At 42.4% G+C, this 19044-nt stretch overlaps 1 protein-coding gene across 4 annotated transcripts in view; it reads left to right on the top strand.

The window, feature by feature from the left end:
- The window catches only part of ZNF133 (zinc finger protein 133), a 31833-nt gene extending 13886 nt beyond the window's left edge, over window positions 1-17947 (top strand). For 3 of the 4 annotated variants that reach the window (XM_032606715.1, XM_032606714.1, XM_032606713.1), the window contains exons 2-4: window positions 2630-2756; window positions 3237-3332; window positions 16030-17947. In XM_032606715.1, coding sequence (XP_032462606.1) covers window positions 2636-2756; window positions 3237-3332; window positions 16030-17786 — 1974 coding nt within the window. In that variant the 5' untranslated portion in view covers window positions 2630-2635 and the 3' untranslated portion in view covers window positions 17787-17947. Of the gene's footprint in view, window positions 1-2629; window positions 2757-2819; window positions 3333-16029 lie in introns of those variants that run through there. The other variant, XM_032606716.1, reaches the window with a different exon arrangement.
- Window positions 17948-19044: the final 1097 nt, after the last annotated feature.

The raw sequence follows: 19044 nt of genomic DNA, 5'->3' as shown, positions 1-19044 counted from the left end.
GCCTTAAAAAGGAGGAAGTTCTGAGTACATTCTTCCACATGGCTGAAACTTTTTTTTTTTTATTGTAGTATAGTTCACAATGTTTTGTTTCTGGTGTACAGCACAGTGATTCAGTTATACATATACATGTATCTATTCTTTTTCCAATCCTTTTCCCATTTAGGTTGTTACAGAATACTGAGCAGAGGTCCCCGTGCTATACAGTAGGTCCTTGTTGGTTATCTATTTTAAATATATAGTATGTATATGTCAATCTCAAACTCCCAATTTATCCCTCCTCCCCACCTTTCCCTTTTGGTAACCATCTTTGTTTTCTAAGTCTGTGAGTCTGTTTCTGTTATGTAAATAAGTTCATTTGTGTCATTTTTTTTTTTAGATTCTGCATATAAGCAAAATCATATGATATTTGTCTTTCTCTGTCTGACTTACGTCACTCCAGGTCCATCCACATTGCTGCAGATGGCATTATTTCATTCTTTTTTATGGCTGAGTAATATTCCATTTCATATATGTACCACATCTTCTTTATCCATTCATCTGTTGATGGACATTTAGGTTGCTTCCATGTCTTGGCTGTTGTAAACAGCGCTGCAGTGGACATTGGTGTACATGTATCCTTTCAAACCATGGTTTTCTCTGGATATGTGCCCAGGAGTGGGATTGCTGGATCATACAGTAGCTCTATTTTTAGTTTTTTAAGGAACCTCCATACTGTTTGCCACAGTGGCTGCACCAATTTGCATTCCCACCAACAGTGTGGGAAGGCTCCCTTTTCTCCACACCATCTCCAGCATTTATTGTTTGTAGACTTTTTGATGGTGACTAGTATGAGGTGATATCTCATTGTAGTTTTGATTTGCATTTCTCTAATAATTAATGATGTGGAGCGTCTTTTCATGTGCCTCCTGGCCATCTGTATGTCTTCTTTGGGGTACATGGCTGACACTTGAAGACATTATGCTAAACGAAATAAGCCAGCACAAAAGGACAAATACTGTATGATTCCACTTATTTGTGATACACAGACCAGCCAAATATTGAATACATGGAGACAAAGTAAAATGATGGTTGGTTACCAGGGTTTGTGAGAAAGAGGGAGTCAGGGTTTAATGGTTACAGAGTTTCAGCATGGGATGATGAACAAGTTCTGGAGATGGAAAGTGGTGGTGGTTGTACAACAGTGTCAACATACTTAATATACTGAAATATGCACTTAAAAATGGTAGAAGTAGTAAAATGTTTCTGTATATTTTACAATAAAAATTTAAAACCTACAGGCTGGTACTACACTCGACCTATTCTGTATTCTACCACTAGGTGCCTTTTATTCCTCCCAAGTGGTCCTGCTTCCCATGATTCAGGCTCTCCCTCTTTCTTGGCCCACAGTGTCCTCTGCTTTGCTCCCCACACGCCTCATCAGGAATACCTGGCACCTTCCTCTTCCCTTGATTCCTGCCCTTCCCTCAAGACCAAGTTCTTGGGCCTCTCATGAAACCTTTCCTGATGTCTATATTCCAGTGCACTCTCCATTTTGAAATAGTGTTGAGGTAAAGATAGTAAAATGGGGCAGGCAGATGAGAATGGCACATAGAGATGAATTTGTAGACCAAGTAGCCAAGAACGTCCACGCTGAGCATCCACAGTGTGGGACGGGAAGTTTAACGGACTGTTACCCACATTTCGTAAGTGAGAAAACAGAGGTGCTAGTTGACGGCGGGGTGGGCCCCAAACCAAGGCAGTAGGGTTCAAGTTCATGCTCTTTACCACTCGCTGCTTGTGCCTCTCAGGCCAGGGAAGGCCGAAGGGGCCCCATGGGATTGAAGGGAAGGACTGAGTTGTATTTGGTCTTTGCCATAATTGAATTGTACTAACTTCATTCTGATGCTTCAACATTAAAACCATTGTTCAGGGCTTCCCTGGTGGCCCAGTGGTTAAGAGTCCACCTGCCAATGCAGGGGACATGGGTCCGAGCCCTGGTCCGGGAAGATCCCACGTGCCGTGGAGCAACTCAGCCCATGCGCCGCAACTACTGAGCCTGTGCTCTAGAGCTCGCAAGCCACAACTACTGAAGCCCGCGTGCCTAGAGCCCGTGCTCCACCATAGGAGAAGCCACCCAATGAGAAGCCCACGCACCACAAAAAGTAGCCCCCACTCGCCGCAACTAGAGAAAGCCCACGTGCAGCAACGAAGACCCAACGCAGCCAAAAATAAATAAATAAATAAGTAACAGAACCAAAGCTTAAAAAAAAAAACATTGTTCAGACTATTCTTTTAAATTCTTAAAGTCTATTGCTTTACTGTTAATTTTTATGTTATTTGCTCTTCCCTCAGCCTAGATTTGCTCTTGTTATTTGCTCTTCCCTCAGCCTAATGTTCCCGAAAGTTAAAGACTCCATTTTTTGGTAGGTATTCTCCAAAACAGCCTATTCAGTATCTCGAATGTGTAGGTTAAGTGCCACTGCCCCGATAGTGACAGGGGTTAAAAGTCTTGGAACACAGAGCACCAGGGTCAAAGACAAGATCTAGATATCTCACCTACCTCTCCCTGGGCAGCCTTCTGCCTGCCCCTGACCCTGAGTCCTGGGCAAGGCTGGCTCCTGTGTGAGCAGGGCTGTATTCTGTGTTACAGGCACACATGGCATTCAGAGATGTGGCTGTGGATTTCACCCAGGAGGAGTGGATGCTGCTGAGCCCTGCTCAGAGGTCCCTGTACCGGGAGGTGATGCTGGAGAACTACAGCAACCTGGTCTCGCTGGGTAAGCCTGGCATCTCTCAGGACCCGTATCCCAGCTGCTGGGTACTTTAGGCTGTGCTTGAAGCAGCTGTCTTGCTTTCTGACTGCCTTTGGGTTGGACTCAAAAGCAGAAACACTCTGTTCCCTCTTTCCCCAGAGAAGGTCTGATTTTGTAGAATTGAAATGTGTAGAGGTGTGTGTGTGTCTGTGTGTTGTGTATGTGATAATCTGCATTTCTAGGCCTTTTCTCCCAGTCTCTTGGGTAAGCATGACATGTCTTCCTAGTTATCATCTTCTTTTAAATGAGGGAGTTGTTCTCTCCCCAGGGTGGAGTAGGGTCAGTGACCTGTCATCCTGGTTTCCCCTCCCCTGCAGAGAGCTCCCCACTCTCAGGTCTTTCCCACCACCTTTTGAAATTCCCCACCCAGTGTGGCTCTGAGTTCAAGAACTGGCTTTTGAGCCTGTAACCTACAGCCATCTTGTTTTCTTTTCCTATGAGCAGGGATTCCATTTTCTAAACCCAGACTCATCACCCAGCTGGAGCAAGGGAAGGAAACCTGGAGAGAAGAGAGAAAATGCCCACCTGCCACCGGCCCGGGTGAGTGGGGAACACCGGGCAGCTCGGGGTTGGGGGTGAGAAGGCCTCGCTCAGGTGCTGGGGCCCTGTGTGCTGCCCGCCGTGTGACCTTCCAGCCCTTCATCTGCACTCGAGCTTTCCCTTTTTGCCCTCTCTACCTCACTCAGTTCTCTCCCACATTCATAGGCTTCTTGCTCTTGTTGCTATATTTTAAAAGATCAAGCAAGAATGTGGAAGTAAAACTGAGTGAGCTGAAGAAAAAGGCAAGCCCAGTGGGAGGAAGGAAGGCTATAAAAAGCCAACTAGGAGATTGAAATGGAATTCTAAAAACATTGTAAGAATGGATTTCACCCAGGAGGGTGAAACTTTAAAGGGTTATGTAAATACCTATATAATCCTCAATTTTGTCTCTTAGCCCCCAAAGCCTAAACTAGTTACTATTTGGCCATTTAAGAAAAAGTTTGCTGAGCCCTGCTCAAAGGGATTACAATATACAGCCTCCACTTTTCCTTTTCTACTTATTCTGGATACCACTTTATGTAAAATGTAAGAACAGTGCAATTGCACACTTCAAATTAAACCTTTTTCCCCACTTGCTTTATTCTGTAGTTGTCATTTGTACTGCCCCTCTATACCTTCTAAACTCCCTAATACAATGTTAAAATATTTGTTTTAAACACTCATACGTATTTATTTTTTAATCAAAAGAAAAAGTGTTTTTATACTCATGCAGATAATTTACCATTTTCTTTGCTCTTATTTTCCTGAAGATTTGAGTTTCTACCTGATAGCATTTTAGTTGTCTAGCATTTCTTGTACGTGTGGCAGTGTATTCATTTAAATTTTGTTTTTCTGAATGTGTATTTCATCTTCATTCTTGAAGGATATTCTCACTGGATATAGAATTCTAGATTGGTTTATTTTTTCACTCCTTTAAAGATACTGTTCCCCTGTTCTGGCCTCTACGGTTTCTGATGAGAAATCAGCTGTCATTTACACAATTATTACCTTGGTTTTTTGGTTACTTTTCTTTTTAAACCTCTGGCTACTTTCAGAGTTTTCTGTATATGTTTGGTGTTCAGCTCTTTGACTGTGACATAACTGAGGAAACATGCTTTTCTTTGTATTTTCCCTGCTTAGGGCTTGCTGAGATTTTTGAATCTATAAATTTATGGCTAGAGCCAAATTTGGGGAATATTTGGACATTATTCTATCATGTTTTTTTGTTTTTTGGGTTTTTTTGTTTTTGCGGTACGTGGGCCTCTCACTGTTGCAGCCTCTCCCGTTGCGGAGCACAGGCTCCGGACGCGCAGGCCCAGCGGCCATGGCTCACGGGTTCAGCCGCTCCGTGGCATGTGGGATCCTCCCAGACCGGGGCACAAACCCATGTCCCCTGCATTGGCAGGCGGACTCTCAACCACTGTGCCACCAGGGAAGCCCCCATGACTCCTTTTGAATTATGGTTTTCTCAGGGTATATGCCCAGTAGTGGGATTGCTGGGTCATATGGTAGTTCTATTTTTACTGTTTTAAGGAACCTCCATACTGTTCTCCATAGTGGCTCTATCAATTTACATTCCCACCAACAGTGCAAGAGGGTTCCCTTTCCTCCACACCCTCTCCAGCATTTATTGTTTCTAGATTTTTTGATGATGGCCATTCTGACTGGTGTGAGATGATATCTCATTGTAGTTTTGATTTGCATTTCTCTAATGAGTAATGATATTGAGCATTCTTTCAAGTGTTTGTTGGCAATCTGTATATCTTCTTTGGAGAAATGTCTGTTTAGGTCTTCTGCCCATTTTTGGATTGGGATGTTTGTTTTTTTGATATTGAGCTGCATGAGCTGCTTGTAAATTTTGAAGATTAATCCTTTGTCAGTTGCTTCATTTGCAAATATTTTCTCCCATTCTGAGGGTTGTCTTTTGGTTTTGTTTATGGTTTCCTTTGCTGTGCAAAAGCTTTGAAGTTTCATTAGGTCCCATTTGTTTATTTTTGTTTTTATTTCCATTTCTCTAGGAGGTGGGTCAAAAAGGATCTTGCTGTGATTTATGTCATAGAGTGTTCTGCCTATGTTTTCCTCTGAGTTTGATAGTGTCTGGCCTTACATGTAGGTCTTTAATCCATTTTGAGTTTATTTTTGTGTATGGTGTTAGGGAGTGTTCTAATTTCATACTTTTACATGTACCTGTCCAGTTTCCCAGCACCACTTATTGAAGAGGCTGTCTTCCACTGTATATTCTTGCCTCCTTTATCAAAGATAAGGTGACCATATGTGCGTGGGTTTATCTCTGGGCTTTCTATCCTGTTCCACTGATCTATATCTGTTTTTGTGCCAGTACCATACTGTCTTGATTACTGTAGCTTTGTAGTATAGTCTGAAGTCAGGAAGCCTGATTCCTCCAGCTCCATTTTTCGTTGTCAAGATTGCTTTGGCTATTCGGGGTCTTTTGTGTTTCCATACAAATTAGGAAATTTTTTGTTCTAGTTCTGTGAAAAATGCCAGTGGTGGTTTGATAGGGATTGCATTAAATCTGTAGATTGCTTTGGGTAGTATAGTCATTTTCACAATGTTGATTCTTCCAATCCAAGAACATGGTATTGTCTCTCCATCTTTTTGTATCATCTTTAATTTCTTTCATCAGTGTCTTATACTTTTCTGCGTACAGGTCTTTTTTCTCCTTAGGTAGGTTTATTCCTAGATATTTTATTCTTTTTGTTGCAATGGTAAATGGGAGTGTTTTCTTTTTTTCTTTTTTTTTTTTTTTGCGGTATGTGGGCCTCTCACCGTTGTGGCCTCTCCCATTGCGGAGCACAGGCTCCGGACGTGCAGGCTCAGCGGCCATGGCTCACGCGCCCACCCGCTCCGCGGCATGTGGGATCTCCCCGGACCGGGGCATAAACCCGTGTCCCCTGCAACGGCAGGTGGACTCTCAACCCCTGCGCCACCACGGAAGCCCTCTAGGTCTTTTTTTTATTTCCTCTGATTTCTTCAGTGCTCACTTGGTTATTAAGTAGTGTATTGTTTAGCCTCCATGTGTTTGTATTTTTTACAGATCTTTTCCTGTAATTGATATCTAGTCTCATAGCGTTGTGGTCGGAAAAGATACTTGATACGATTTCAATTTTCTTAAATTTACCAAGGCTTGATTTGTGACCCAAGATATGATCTATCCTGGAGAATGTTCCATGAGCACTTGAGAGGAATGTGTATTCTGTTGTTTTGGGATGGAATGTCCTATAAATATCAATTAAGTACATCGTGTTTAATGTATCATTTAAAGCTTTGGATACATTTTTAAATGAAAAATTGCAAAACAATGTTTATTACACAGTTTGGTTTTTTATTAAGAGAAGTGTGTGAAAGACTGTATATCAGTATGTGTATGTGAACACAGACGTCTGCATTATTATTTACCGTGACCTTACCTTGGTGGGGATAGAATTGGATAGAGTGGGGCAAAGTGTTTCTGGGAACGTTTTTTACTTGGCATTCTTTTTAAATGATAGAGGTATAGATAACTTTAAGGAATTGTGTGGGGTTTTTTGTTTTTTTTGGGGGGGGTGGTTTTTTTTTTTTTTTCATCTTTTGGCCATGTCATGCGGTACATGGGATCTTAGTTCCCTGACCAAGAATTGAACCCACGCCCTCTGCATTGCAAGTGCAGAGTCTTAACCACTGGACCGCCAGGGAAGTCCGTGGAATTGTGTGTTTTTTCGTTTTTACTTTTGACAATTTTATAAATGTTTCGTACACAGAGAAGTATATGTTTTCTTTTTCTGTGTAAGAAATTTTCTATTTCTCAGTTTTATTAAATTTAAAAGAAGCTTACAGTTAATTTTATCTTAGAATCAAGGGAATATAGCATATATAATAGAAACTATATTCTTGTTTTTTGTTTGCTAAGAGTCATAAAGCTCCCCAATGTCATTGTAATTGATATCAAATACTCCATTTATTTCTAAGTTTTTGCCTTATATTCCACTTCAGTGTACTGTTAGGCATGTAAAGTTTCGTGACAATTTTATCTCATTCATTAATGAAGTTTTTAACATTAAAATTCTTTGTTCCATGTGATATTCCTTTAACTTTCCCTTATTTCTTGTTAATCTTAGCACCCACTTTGTTGTGGTTTTTTTTGTTTGTTTTGAGTTGGGGGCGGTTGGTATGGTATTTAATGTGATTTTGGTGGTTTGTAGCTGGTATTGCATTTTATGCCAGACGAACTGTTGTCTTTGAATAGGGACTTTTGCCATTTCACGTTTACTGTAATAACTGATCAGTTTCATGGGACTTACTTAGGGGCAAACTCTGGGGCATATGCAGAGGTGCTTGACTACAGTGATAGGAAAGGTCAGGGCAAAGGAAGAAAGCATCTGTCTTAGCTCGGGAGGCTACTAAAACAAAATACCACACTGGGTGGCACAAGCAGAAGAGTTTTTTCTGTGTTTCTGGAGGCTCACAGGTCTCGGCTGATCAAGGTGCTGGCAGATTCGGTTATGCAGGAGTCCTGTCTCCTTGGCTGGAAAATGGCTGCCTTCTTGCTCTATCCTCACCTGGCCTTTCCTCTGTGCCTGCACATCCTGGCTCCTCCACCTCTTACAAGGAGGTCACCAGTCATATTGGATTAGAGCCTTATGACCTCTTTAAAGGCCCTATCTCCGAAGACAGTAGCGTACTATACAGGATGGAATAATTCTAGAATGTAGATGTGTACACAGTTGGTTTTTGAAAGTTCAGTTCACTGATCAAGGCAACTGTTCAGGTAGATACAGCAATATCTGTACCTGGATTCTCAAACTGTGTGATCATTTGTCTTCAGCTGACTAGAACCAGCTGTGATGAAACAATGCACTCAGTGTTGACATCTCCTTACAAAGAGGTATATAAGAACAAAATTTTTATATTGATTTCTGGGGAAATTTGTGTGTGTGTGTGATTCCAAGTAAATTTCTTAATATTGACAGTTTGAATAAGAAAATTTTAAATGTTTACAGTACATTGTATGTCTCTTAAAATAAAAAAGACCTAGTCTCCTTCAGTAACTTCTCCCTATTTGAAATTGTCTATCACCTATCCTAGTCCATATTTTCCATTGACCTCTAAGATACTCTCTCTGTCTTTATTGATTTTAACGCCTGGCTGCATTTGTATTTCACCTCCTTCCTCTGTTACCATCTTGGGGTTGTATACCATATTGGACACCCTGACCTCAGAGTTAGTTCTCTTTCTTACCGCTAGGGAATATAACCCCAGCTTCTTGCCACCTCTGATACCTTAAACTCTAAAATTCTCCCATTTCGTTGTTTCATCATCCTTCCATCCTCTCCCATTAAATCAAGTTTATTGCACTTTTCTAAGCCAATAACTCTTCCTCAGTCTCTTGCTTCATCTCCATTTCTTACCAGCATTGTCATTTGTTTCTCTTGACCTATCATAGCCACCCTTTTTATTTTCCCAACAATTGATTTCCACTCCTATACCCAGATGGCAGGCAATGCTAGAAGAAAATTCATATAATCTATAGTTTTCAACTTGTATTTCTTTGTTCTGTTGGTGCCAGATTCGACTCACCCATTGACTCCCCATCATTCTGTTTTTTGGGGGGTGCGGGGGGATTTTTTTTTTATTCAAACAGAAAGTCACAAAAATTATAATCATCCTTGTCAGTTCACTCAGTCCCATGTAATTTTTTTTCATCTTGATCTTTTGTTAGCACTTTTATGAATTCATCAGTTTTCCATGAGAGTTCTGAAAATGCTTATTCATTCAGTTCAGCAGTATAGTCAGTTACCAGAAACCTGTACTTGTCAGTCTTTTCCATGAATTCCTTGAAGATGAAACCCTTTTATAGGAACATTTTTGCAAAAGCATCAGAGTACACCCAGAATTTTCTGCAAATGACAAAAGACTTAAAAATGACCACGGTTAAAGATTTGATGAAAGTTCATAATAATGCAATTGACAAGGAAATTGTTATTTCTGAGATATACATTTTAAAGTAATAACTAGAATTATGATTTATAACATTATACCAGAACATATAATATTTTTAGAAATTTCATGTAATATCTGAAACATTTATATTAACATATTTCCATACAAATAACCCAAAGGAAGTTTAGTATTTTGTTTTTTTATACATCAGGTTCTTATTAGTCATCAGTTTTATACACATCAGTGTATACATGTCAATCCCAATCGCCCAATTCAGCACACCACCATCCCCACCCCACCACAGTTTTCCCCCGTTGGTGTCCATACGTTTGTTCTCTGCATCTGTGTCTCAACTTGTGCCCTGCAAACCGGTTCATCTGTACCATTTTTCTAGGTTCCACATACATGCGTTAATATACAATATTTGCTTTTCTCTTTCTGACTTAACTCTGTATGACAGTCTTTAGATCCATCCACATCTCAACAAATGACTCAATTTCGTTCCTTTTTTTGGCTAATATTCCATTGTATATATGTACCACAACTTCTTTATCCATTTGTCTGTTGATGGGCATTTAGGTTGCTTCCATGACCTGGCTATTGTAAATAGTGCTGCAGTGAACATTGGGGTGCATGTGTCTTTTTGAATTATGGTTTTCTCTGGGTATATGTCCAGTAATGGGATTGCTGGATCATATGGTAATTCTATTTTTAGTTTTTTAAGGAACCTCCCTACTGTTCTCCATAGTGGCTGTATCAATTTACATTCCCACCAACAGTGCAAGAGGGCTCCCTTTTCTCCACACCCTCTCCAGCATTTGTTGTTTGTAGATTTTCTGAGGATGCTCATTCTAACTGGTGTGAGGTGATACCTCATTGTAGTTTTGATTTGCATTTCTCTATAATTAGTGACGTTGAGCTTTTTTTTTTTTTTTTTTTTTTTTTGCGGTACACGGACCTCTCACTGTTGTGGCCTCTCCCGTTGCGGAGCACACGCTCTGGACGTGCAGCCATGGCTCATGGGCCTAGCCGCTCTGTGGCATATGGGCTCTTCCCGGACTGGGGCACGAACCCATGTCCCCTGCATCGGCAGGCGGACTCTCAACCACTGCGCCACCAGGGAAGCCCTTGAGCAGCTTTTCATGTGCTTCTTGGACATCTGTATGTCTTCTTTGGAGAAATGTCTATTTAGGTCTCCTGCCCACTTTTGGATTGGGTTAATATTGAGCTGCATGAGCTGTTTATATATTTTGGAAATTAATCCTTTGTCCATTGATTCGTTTGCAAATATTTTCTCCCATTCTGAGGGTTGTCTTTTTGTCTTGTGTATAGTTTCCTTTGCTGTGCAAAAGCTTTGAAGTTTCATTAGGTCCCATTTGTTTATTTTTATTTCCATTACTCTAGGACGTGGATCAAAAAAGATTTTGCTGTGATTTATGTCAGAGTGTTTTCCAATGTTTTCCTCTAAAGAGTTTTATAGTGTCCAGTCTTACATTTAGGTCTTGAATCCATTTTGAGTTTATTTTTGTGTATGGTGTTAGGGAGTGTTCTAATTTCATTCTTTTACATGTAGCTGTCCAGTTTTCCAGCACCACTTATTGAAGAGACTGTCTTTTCTGCATTGTATATCTTTGCCTCCTTTGTCATAGATTAGTTGACCATAGGTGCGTGGGTTTATCTCTGGGCTTTCTATCTTGTTCCATTGATCTATGTTTCTGTTTTTGTGCCAGTACCATATTGTCTTCATTACTGTAGCTTTGTAGTATAGTCTGAAGTCAAGGAGTCTGATTCCTCCAGTCCGTTTTTTTCCTTCAAGACTGCTTTGGCTATTCGGGATCTTTTGTATCTCCATACAAATTTTAAGATGATTTGTTCTAGTTCCGTAAAAATGCCATTGGTAATTTGATAGGGATTGCACTGAATCTGTAGATTGCTTTGGGTAGTATAGTCATTTTCACAATATTGATTCTTCCAATCCAAGAACATGGTATATCTCTCCATCTGTTTGTATCATCTTAAATTTCTTTCAACAGTGTCTTATAGTTTTCTGCATACAGGTCTTTCGTCTCCCTAGGTAGGTTTATTCCTAGGTATTTTATTCCTTTTGTTGCAATGGTAAATGGGAGTGTTTCCACAATTTCCCTTTCAGATTTTTCATCATTAGTGTATAGGAATGCAAGAGATTTCTGTGCATTAATTTTGTATCCTGCAACTTAACCAAATTCACTGATTAGCTCTAGTAGTTTTCTGGTCGCATTTTTAGGGTTCTCTATGTATAGTATCATGTCATCTGCAAACAGTGACAGTTTTACTTCTTCTTTTCCAATTTGTATTTCTTTTTCTTCTCTGATTGCTGTGGCTAGGACTTCCAAAACTATGTTGAATAATAGTGGTGAGAGTGGACATCCTTGTCTTGTTCCTGATCTTAGAGGAAATGCTTTCAGTTTTTCACCATTGAGAATGATGTTTGCTGTGGGTTTGTCATATATGGCCTTTATTTTGTTGAGGTAGGATCCCTCTGTGCCCACTTTCTGGAGAGTTATTATCATAAATGGGTGTTGAATTTTGTCAAAAGCTTTTTCTGCATCTATTGAGATGATCATGTGGTTTTTATTCTTCAATTTGTTAATATGGTATATCACATTGATTGATTTGCGTATATTGAAGAATCCTTGCATCCCTGGGATAAATCCCACTTGATCATGGTATTTGATCCTTTTAAAGTGTTATTGCATTCTGTTTGGTAGTATTTTGTTGAGGATTTTTGCATCTATATTCATCAGTGATATTGGTAATTTTTTTTTTTTTTTGGTAGTATCTTTGTCTGGTTTCGGTATCAGGGTGCTGGTGGCCTCATAGAATGAGTTTGGGAGTGTTCCTTCCTCTGCAATTTTTTGGAAGAGTTTGAGAAGGATGGGTGTTAGCTCTTCTGAGTGTTTGATAGAATTCACCTGTGAAGCCATTGGTCCTGGACGTTTGTTTGTTGGAAGATTTTTAATCAGTTTCATTACTAGTGATTGGTCTGTTCATATTTTCTGTTTCTTCCTGGTTCAGTCTTAGAAGGTTATACCTTTCTAAGAATTTGTCCATTTCTTCCAGGTTTCCATTTTATTGGCATAGAGCTGCTTGTAGTAGCCTCTTAGGATGCTTTGTATTTCTGTGGTGTCATAACTTCTCCTTTTTCATTTCTAATTTTATTGATTTGAGTCCTCTCTCTCTTTTTCTTGATGAGTCTGGCTAATGGTTTATCAATTTTGTTTATCTTCTCAAAGAACCAGCTTTTAGTTTTATTGATCTTTGCTATTGTTTTCTTTGTTTCTATTTCATTTATTTCTGCTCTGGTCTTTATGATTTCTTTCCTTCTGCTAACTTTGGGTTTTGTTTGTTCTTCTTTCTCTAATTCCTTTAGGTGTAAGGTTAGATCGTTTACTTGAGATTTTTCTTGTTTCTTGAGGTAGGGTTGTATAGCTATAAACTTCCCTCTTAGAACTGCTGTTGCTGCAGCCCATAGGTTTTGGTTGTCGTGTTTTCATTGTCATTTGTTTCTAGGTATTTTTTGATTTCCTCTTTGATTTCTTGGTGATCTCTTGGTTATTTAGTAACATATTGCTTAGTCTCCATGTGTTTGTGTTTTTTACTTTTCCGTGTAATTCACTTCTAATCTCATAGCGTTGTGGTCAGAAAAGATGCTTGGTATGATTTCAATTTTCTTAAATTTACTGAGGCTTGATTTGTGACCCAAGATGTGATCTATCCTGGAGAAAGTTCCATGTGCACTTGAGAAGAATGTGTAATCTGCTGTTTTTGCTGTTTTTGGATGGAATGTCCTATAAATATCAATTAAATCCACCTGGTCTATTGTGTCATTTAAAGCTTCTGTTTTCCTTATTTGTTTTCATTTTGGATGATCTGTCCATTGGTGTAAGTGAGGTGTTAAAGTCCCCCACTATTATTGTGTTACTGTCGATTTCCTCTTTTAGAGCAGTTAGCAGGTGCTTTATGTATTGAGGTGCTCCTATGTTGGGTGCATATATATTTATAATTGTTATATCTTCTTATTGGATTGATCTGTTGATCATTATGTAGTGTCCTTCCTTGTCTCTTGTAACATTCTTTATTTTAAAGTCGACTTTATCTGATGAGTATAGCTACTCCAGCTTTCTTTTGATTTCCATTTGCATGGAATATCTTTTTCCATCCCCTCACTTTCAGTCTGTATGTGTCCCTAGGTCTGAAGTGGGTCTCTTGTAGACAGCATATATATGGGTCTTATTTTTGTATCCATTCAGCAAGCCTGTGTCTTTTGGTTGGAGCATTTAATCCATTCACGTTTAAGGTAATTATCAGTACTTACGTTCCTATGACCATTTTCTTAATTGTTTTGGGTTTGTTTTTGTAGGTCCTTTTCTCCTCTTGTGTTTCCCACTTAGTGAAGTTCCTTTAGCATTTGTTGTAGAGCTGGTTTGGTGGTGCTGAATTCTCTTAGCTTTTGCTTGTCTGTAAAGCTTTTGATTTCTCCATCGGATCTGAATGAGATCCTTGCCAGGTAGAGTAATCTTGGTTGTAGGTTCTTCCCTTTCATCACTTTAAGTATATCCTGTCACTCCCTTCTGGCTTGTAGAGTTTCTGCTGAGAAATCAGCTGTTAACCTTATGGGTGTTCCCTTGTATGTTATTTTTCATTTTTCCCTTGCTGCTTTCAATAATTTTTGTCTTTAATTTTTGCCAATTTGATTACTATGTGTCTCAGCATGTTTCTCCTTGGGTTTATCCTGTATGGGACTTGCTGTGCTTCCTGGACTTGGGTGGCTATTTCCTTTCCCATGTTAGGGAAGTTTTCGACTATAATCTCTTCAAATATTTTCTCTGGTCCTTTCTCTTTCTCTTCTCCTTCTGGGACCCCTATAATGTGAATGTTGTCGCGTTTAATGTTGTCTGTCCCAGAGGTCCCTTAGGCTGTCTTCATTTCTTTTCTTTCTTTTTTCTTTATTCTGTTCTGTGGTGGTGAATTCCACCATTCTGTCTTCCAGGTCATTTATCCGTTCTTCTGCCTCAGTTATTCTGCTATTGATTCCTTCTAGTATCGTTTTCATTTCAGTTATTGTATTGTTCACCTCTGTTTGTTCCTTAATTCTTCTAGGTCTTTGTTAAACATTTCTTGCATCTTCTCGATCTTTGCCTCCATTCTTTTTCCGAGGTCCTGGATCATCTTCACTATCATTATTTTGAATTCTTTTTCTGGAAGGTTGCCTATCTCCCCTTCATTTAGTTGTTTTTCTGGGGTTTTATCTTGTTCATTCATCTGGTATATAGCCCTCTGCCTTTTCATCTTGTCTATCTTTCTGTGAATTTTTTTTTTCCCCCCACAGGCTGCAGGGTTGTAGTTCTCCTTGCTTCTGCTGTCTGCCCTCTGGTGGATGAGGCTATCTAAGAGGCCTGATGGGAGGGACTGGTGGTCGGTAGAGCTGTCTGTTGCTCTGGTGGGCAGAGCTCAGTAAAACTTTAATCCACTTGACTGTTGATGGGTGGGGCTGGGTTCCCTCCCTGTTTGTTGGTTGTTTGGCCTGAGGCAACCCAACACTGGAGACTACCTGGGCTCTTTGCTGGGGCTAATGGCGGACTCTGGGAGGGCTCACGCCAAGGAGTACTTCCCAGAACTTCTGCTGCCAGTGTCCTTGTCCCCATGGTGAGCCACAGCCACCCCCCACCTCTGCTGGAGACCCTCCAACATTAGCAGGTAGGTCTGGTCAGTCTCCCCTGGGGTCACTGCTTCTTCCCCTGGGTCCCGTTGCACACACTACTTTGTGTGTGCCTTCCAAGAGTGGAGTCTGTTTCCCCCAGTCCTGTCGAAGTCCTGCCATCAATTCCTACTAGGCTTCAAAGTCTGATTCTCTAGGAATTCCTCCTCCTGTTGCCGGACCCGCAGGTTGGGAAGCCTGACGTGGGACTCAGAACCTTCACTCCAGTGGGTGGACTTCTGTGGTATAAGTGTTCTCCAGTCTGTGAGTCACCCACCCAGCAGTTATGGGATTTGATTTTACTGTGATTGCGCCCCTCCTACCGTCTCACTGTGGCTTCTCCTTTGTCTTTGGATGTGGGTTATCTTTTTTGGTGAGTTCCAGTGTCTTCCTGTCAGATGGTTGTCCAGCAGCTAGTTGTGATGCTGGTGTTCTTGCAAGAGGGAGTGAGAGCACGTCCTTCTACTCCGCCATCTTGGTTCCTCCCCCTGGGGAAATTTTTATTTAGATTAATTACAGAAGTTAACAGGGCTTGAATTGGTCAGGGGCACCAGTCACTGGAGGGCCTAGACTCTGTTTGTGTTGTTTATTGCTGAAAGCCTACTGCGTTGTAGAAATCCTGGTACAAAGTAATCCTCTAATGAATATTTGTTAGTGGGGCGGGACACTCCAGTTCAGGTGTTTTTGCTCGTGATCTCTTTAACCACGACTATGCTGCCTCCTCCGCCAGGGGTCCTCCAGTCTGAATGACTGCTCTCCTTCCACCCCATTCTCCTAGGGAAATAGGGGAGACAAAGACCCTTCCACGAGGGTTCTGTGGTTAGATCTCTCTGTCATAGAATACCATTTGGGCCCAGTTTCTATCACTGTGGTGGCTGGGCCTTAGGAGGTAAATGTAGCAGGTCCTATGAAGGAAGTCTTGCCGGGTAGCCCATAAGTTCTAAGCGTTTGGAAGAACAGGGAATCAAGTCTTAACATCAGATGAGGCAGAACTGCTCTGGCTGCCTCGGGTCTCAGCTCTGACTCACACTTCTCTCTCTGCAGCAGAACCAAAGCCAGAACTCCACCTCGGTCCCTTCTGCCCTCCGGACTTCTCCAGTCAGCAGCTCCACATGCAGCACATGCTGTGTAGTCACCCTCCCTGGATCTTCACGTGCTGGTGTGCAGAAGAGCCTGTCCGGCCAGGAGCTCCATGCCCTGGGGACCAGCGGCAGCAGCAGCAGCAGCGAGCCTCTGATGGAAGTCCCTGGAACGACAAAGCAGAAGGTCAGGAGAGACAAGGCACCCAGACTTTGTTCAGAAAGACAAAGAAAAGGACTTCAGGTGCGTTCCCCAGGCCGCCACCCCAGCGGCAGCCGGTCAGCTCTGGGGATGGCATCCAAGGCGTGGAGGGAGTGGCCAGCCCAGCTCAGACGGGGAATCCCGAGGAAACAGACAGACTGTTGAAGAGGATAGAAGTCTTAGGATTTGGAACAGTCAACTGTGGGGAGTGTGGCCTGGGCTTCAGCAAGATGACAAACCTGCTCAGTCACCAGAGGATACACTCAGGGGAGAAGCCGTATGTGTGCGGGGTGTGTGAGAAGGGCTTTAGCCTAAAGAAAAGCCTTGCCAGACACCAGAAGGCACACTCGGGGGAGAAGCCCATCGTGTGCAGGGAGTGTGGGCGAGGCTTTAACCGGAAGTCAACACTCATCATACACGAGAGGACACACTCAGGTGAGAAGCCTTACATGTGCGGCGAGTGTGGGCGAGGCTTCAGCCAGAAGTCAAACCTCATCATACACCAGCGGACACACTCTGGGGAGAAGCCCTACGTGTGCCAGGAATGTGGGAAAGGCTTCAGCCAGAAGTCAGCTGTCGTCAGACACCAGAGGACGCACTTGGAGGAGAAGACCATCGTGTGCAGTGACTGTGGACTGGGCTTCAGCGACAGGTCGAACCTCATCTCACACCAGAGGACACACTCCGGGGAGAAGCCTTATGCCTGCAAGGAGTGTGGGCGGTGCTTCAGGCAGAGAACCACCCTTGTCAACCACCAGAGGACACACTCCAAGGAGAAGCCTTATGTGTGTGGCGTGTGTGGGCACAGCTTCAGCCAGAATTCAACCCTCATCTCACACAGGCGGACACACACTGGGGAGAAGCCTTACGTGTGTGGGGTGTGTGGGCGAGGCTTTAGTCTCAAGTCACACCTCAACAGACACCAGAACATACACTCAGGGGATAAGCCCATTGTGTGTAAGGACTGTGGGCGAGGCTTCAGCCAGCAGTCAAATCTCATCAGACACCAGAGGACACACTCAGGGGAAAAGCCCATGGTGTGTGAGGAGTGCGGGCGAGGCTTCAGCCAGAAGTCAAACCTCGTTGCACACCAGAGGACACACTCAGGGGAAAAGCCGTACGTGTGCAGGGAGTGTGGGCGAGGCTTCAGTCACCAGGCAGGTCTCATCCGACACAGGCGGAAACACTCGAGGGAAAAGCCTTACACGTGCAGGCAGTGTGGACTCGGCTTTAGCAATAAGTCAGCTTTAATCACGCACAAATGGGTACACTCGGAAGAGAAGCCCTGTTTATTCAGAGAGTGTGGCCAAGGCTTTCCCCAAAAGTCACACCTCATCTTACATCAGATGACACACCAGGGCAGGAAGCCTTATGTGTGCAAGACGTGTGGACAGGGCTTCAGCCAGAAGTCTCACCTCAGCAGACACAGGAGGATGAAGTCCGCCCACCACAAACTGCGACTTCAGTCTGACCCCGAGGCCTACTCGGAGCAATCTTCTGACCCCTTGCACTCTCTTTGAGAGTGAAGACAGTGGTGAGGACTGGATAATCAAACATCTTACACTTTCATGAAACGCATTCCGTAAGTGGTCAAAGGACATTTGCCCTCGTTTACTTCCTCCATGCGAAGTCTTCATGTTTTGTGGTCTTTTGTTCTAATAAACTGCTTCTTTACAAACCTTCGCTATGTATTTCATTCACTCCTCTATAAAGGTAGGGAATAAGGAGTGTTAACGGAAACCTTAAGCTGCTGAGTCCACTATTCCGTAAAAATTCAATTCCTTGTAAGACATAAGAACTGAGTCACTCCGTTTTTATTGGAAAAGTCTGGTCCCCTGTATAGAGAATCTGGGGCCTGTATTCAGGGCATTTAGGTGAGGGGAGGGAATCTTCCAGGAAATATGGCTTCCCCTAGCCATTCCTCTCATCTGCAGCTCCCTTTCTTGCCCCTCTCCTCCTGGCTCTGAAACATCTACGTTGTTGCCTTTGCTGAATCATCCCCTAACTACCTTTATTGCTTTTTTTCAGGCTTTAGTCCTAGTCCTCATGCCCTGGGGCCCCCTTGACAACATACTATCCCCAGCACTGCAGTCTCAGAGCCTGGTCCTCCGGCTATGACAACCTTGGGTCTCCAGTCACACCCATTCAGATCACCAGGAACATGGTGCTCCGACAATGAGACAGCCTGTAAGCAGGTGCCCTCCTGAGCCCTTCGGTAACAGGAATAAGACTTAAAGCCACATTCCCAGATCAGCCCTGTAACGTCAGGGTTAGGACTTCCGGTTATGCTTCTTGGCACTCCACCCCATGCCCAGCCCTCATGCCATCCATCCAGTAACTGGGCTAAGGTCCCCTAGCCACACACCCTCAAGACTTAGCACTTAGTTCTCCAACCACAAGGCTGTTTATCATAGTGAAAAGATATTTAATCATATTTGAAGATTCTCAACCATACTTCCTCCATTGTGTTCCCATCCACAGTGGTTTTGCTCCAAACAAGTGGCCTTTAAGGTAAGGATCATCTCAAGGTTGCAGCTATGAAAACCTTTAAGACTTCAGAAGATTTCAGTGTGCAGCTCCTAGACCCTACCAACTCCACAAAATGGTTTCTATGAGTTTTAAGGGTATCATCCCACAGCACCCTACACTCAACCCAAACCAGAGAGGGGCCTGACTTGAAAAGGTTTGTAGGTTTGGTTTCATCTAATGGAGTGAAATTCAGTTAAGAGGCATAGGAAACCCAAGACATTTGAAATAGAAACGCCAGCTTAGTCTGAA

The sequence above is a fragment of the Phocoena sinus genome, chromosome 15 (assembly GCF_008692025.1).
Source record: "Phocoena sinus isolate mPhoSin1 chromosome 15, mPhoSin1.pri, whole genome shotgun sequence".
NCBI classification, from domain to species: domain Eukaryota; kingdom Metazoa; phylum Chordata; class Mammalia; order Artiodactyla; family Phocoenidae; genus Phocoena; species Phocoena sinus.
The sequence above is the reverse complement of the archived record's forward strand: the minus strand, read 5'-3'. Positions and strand labels throughout refer to the sequence as shown.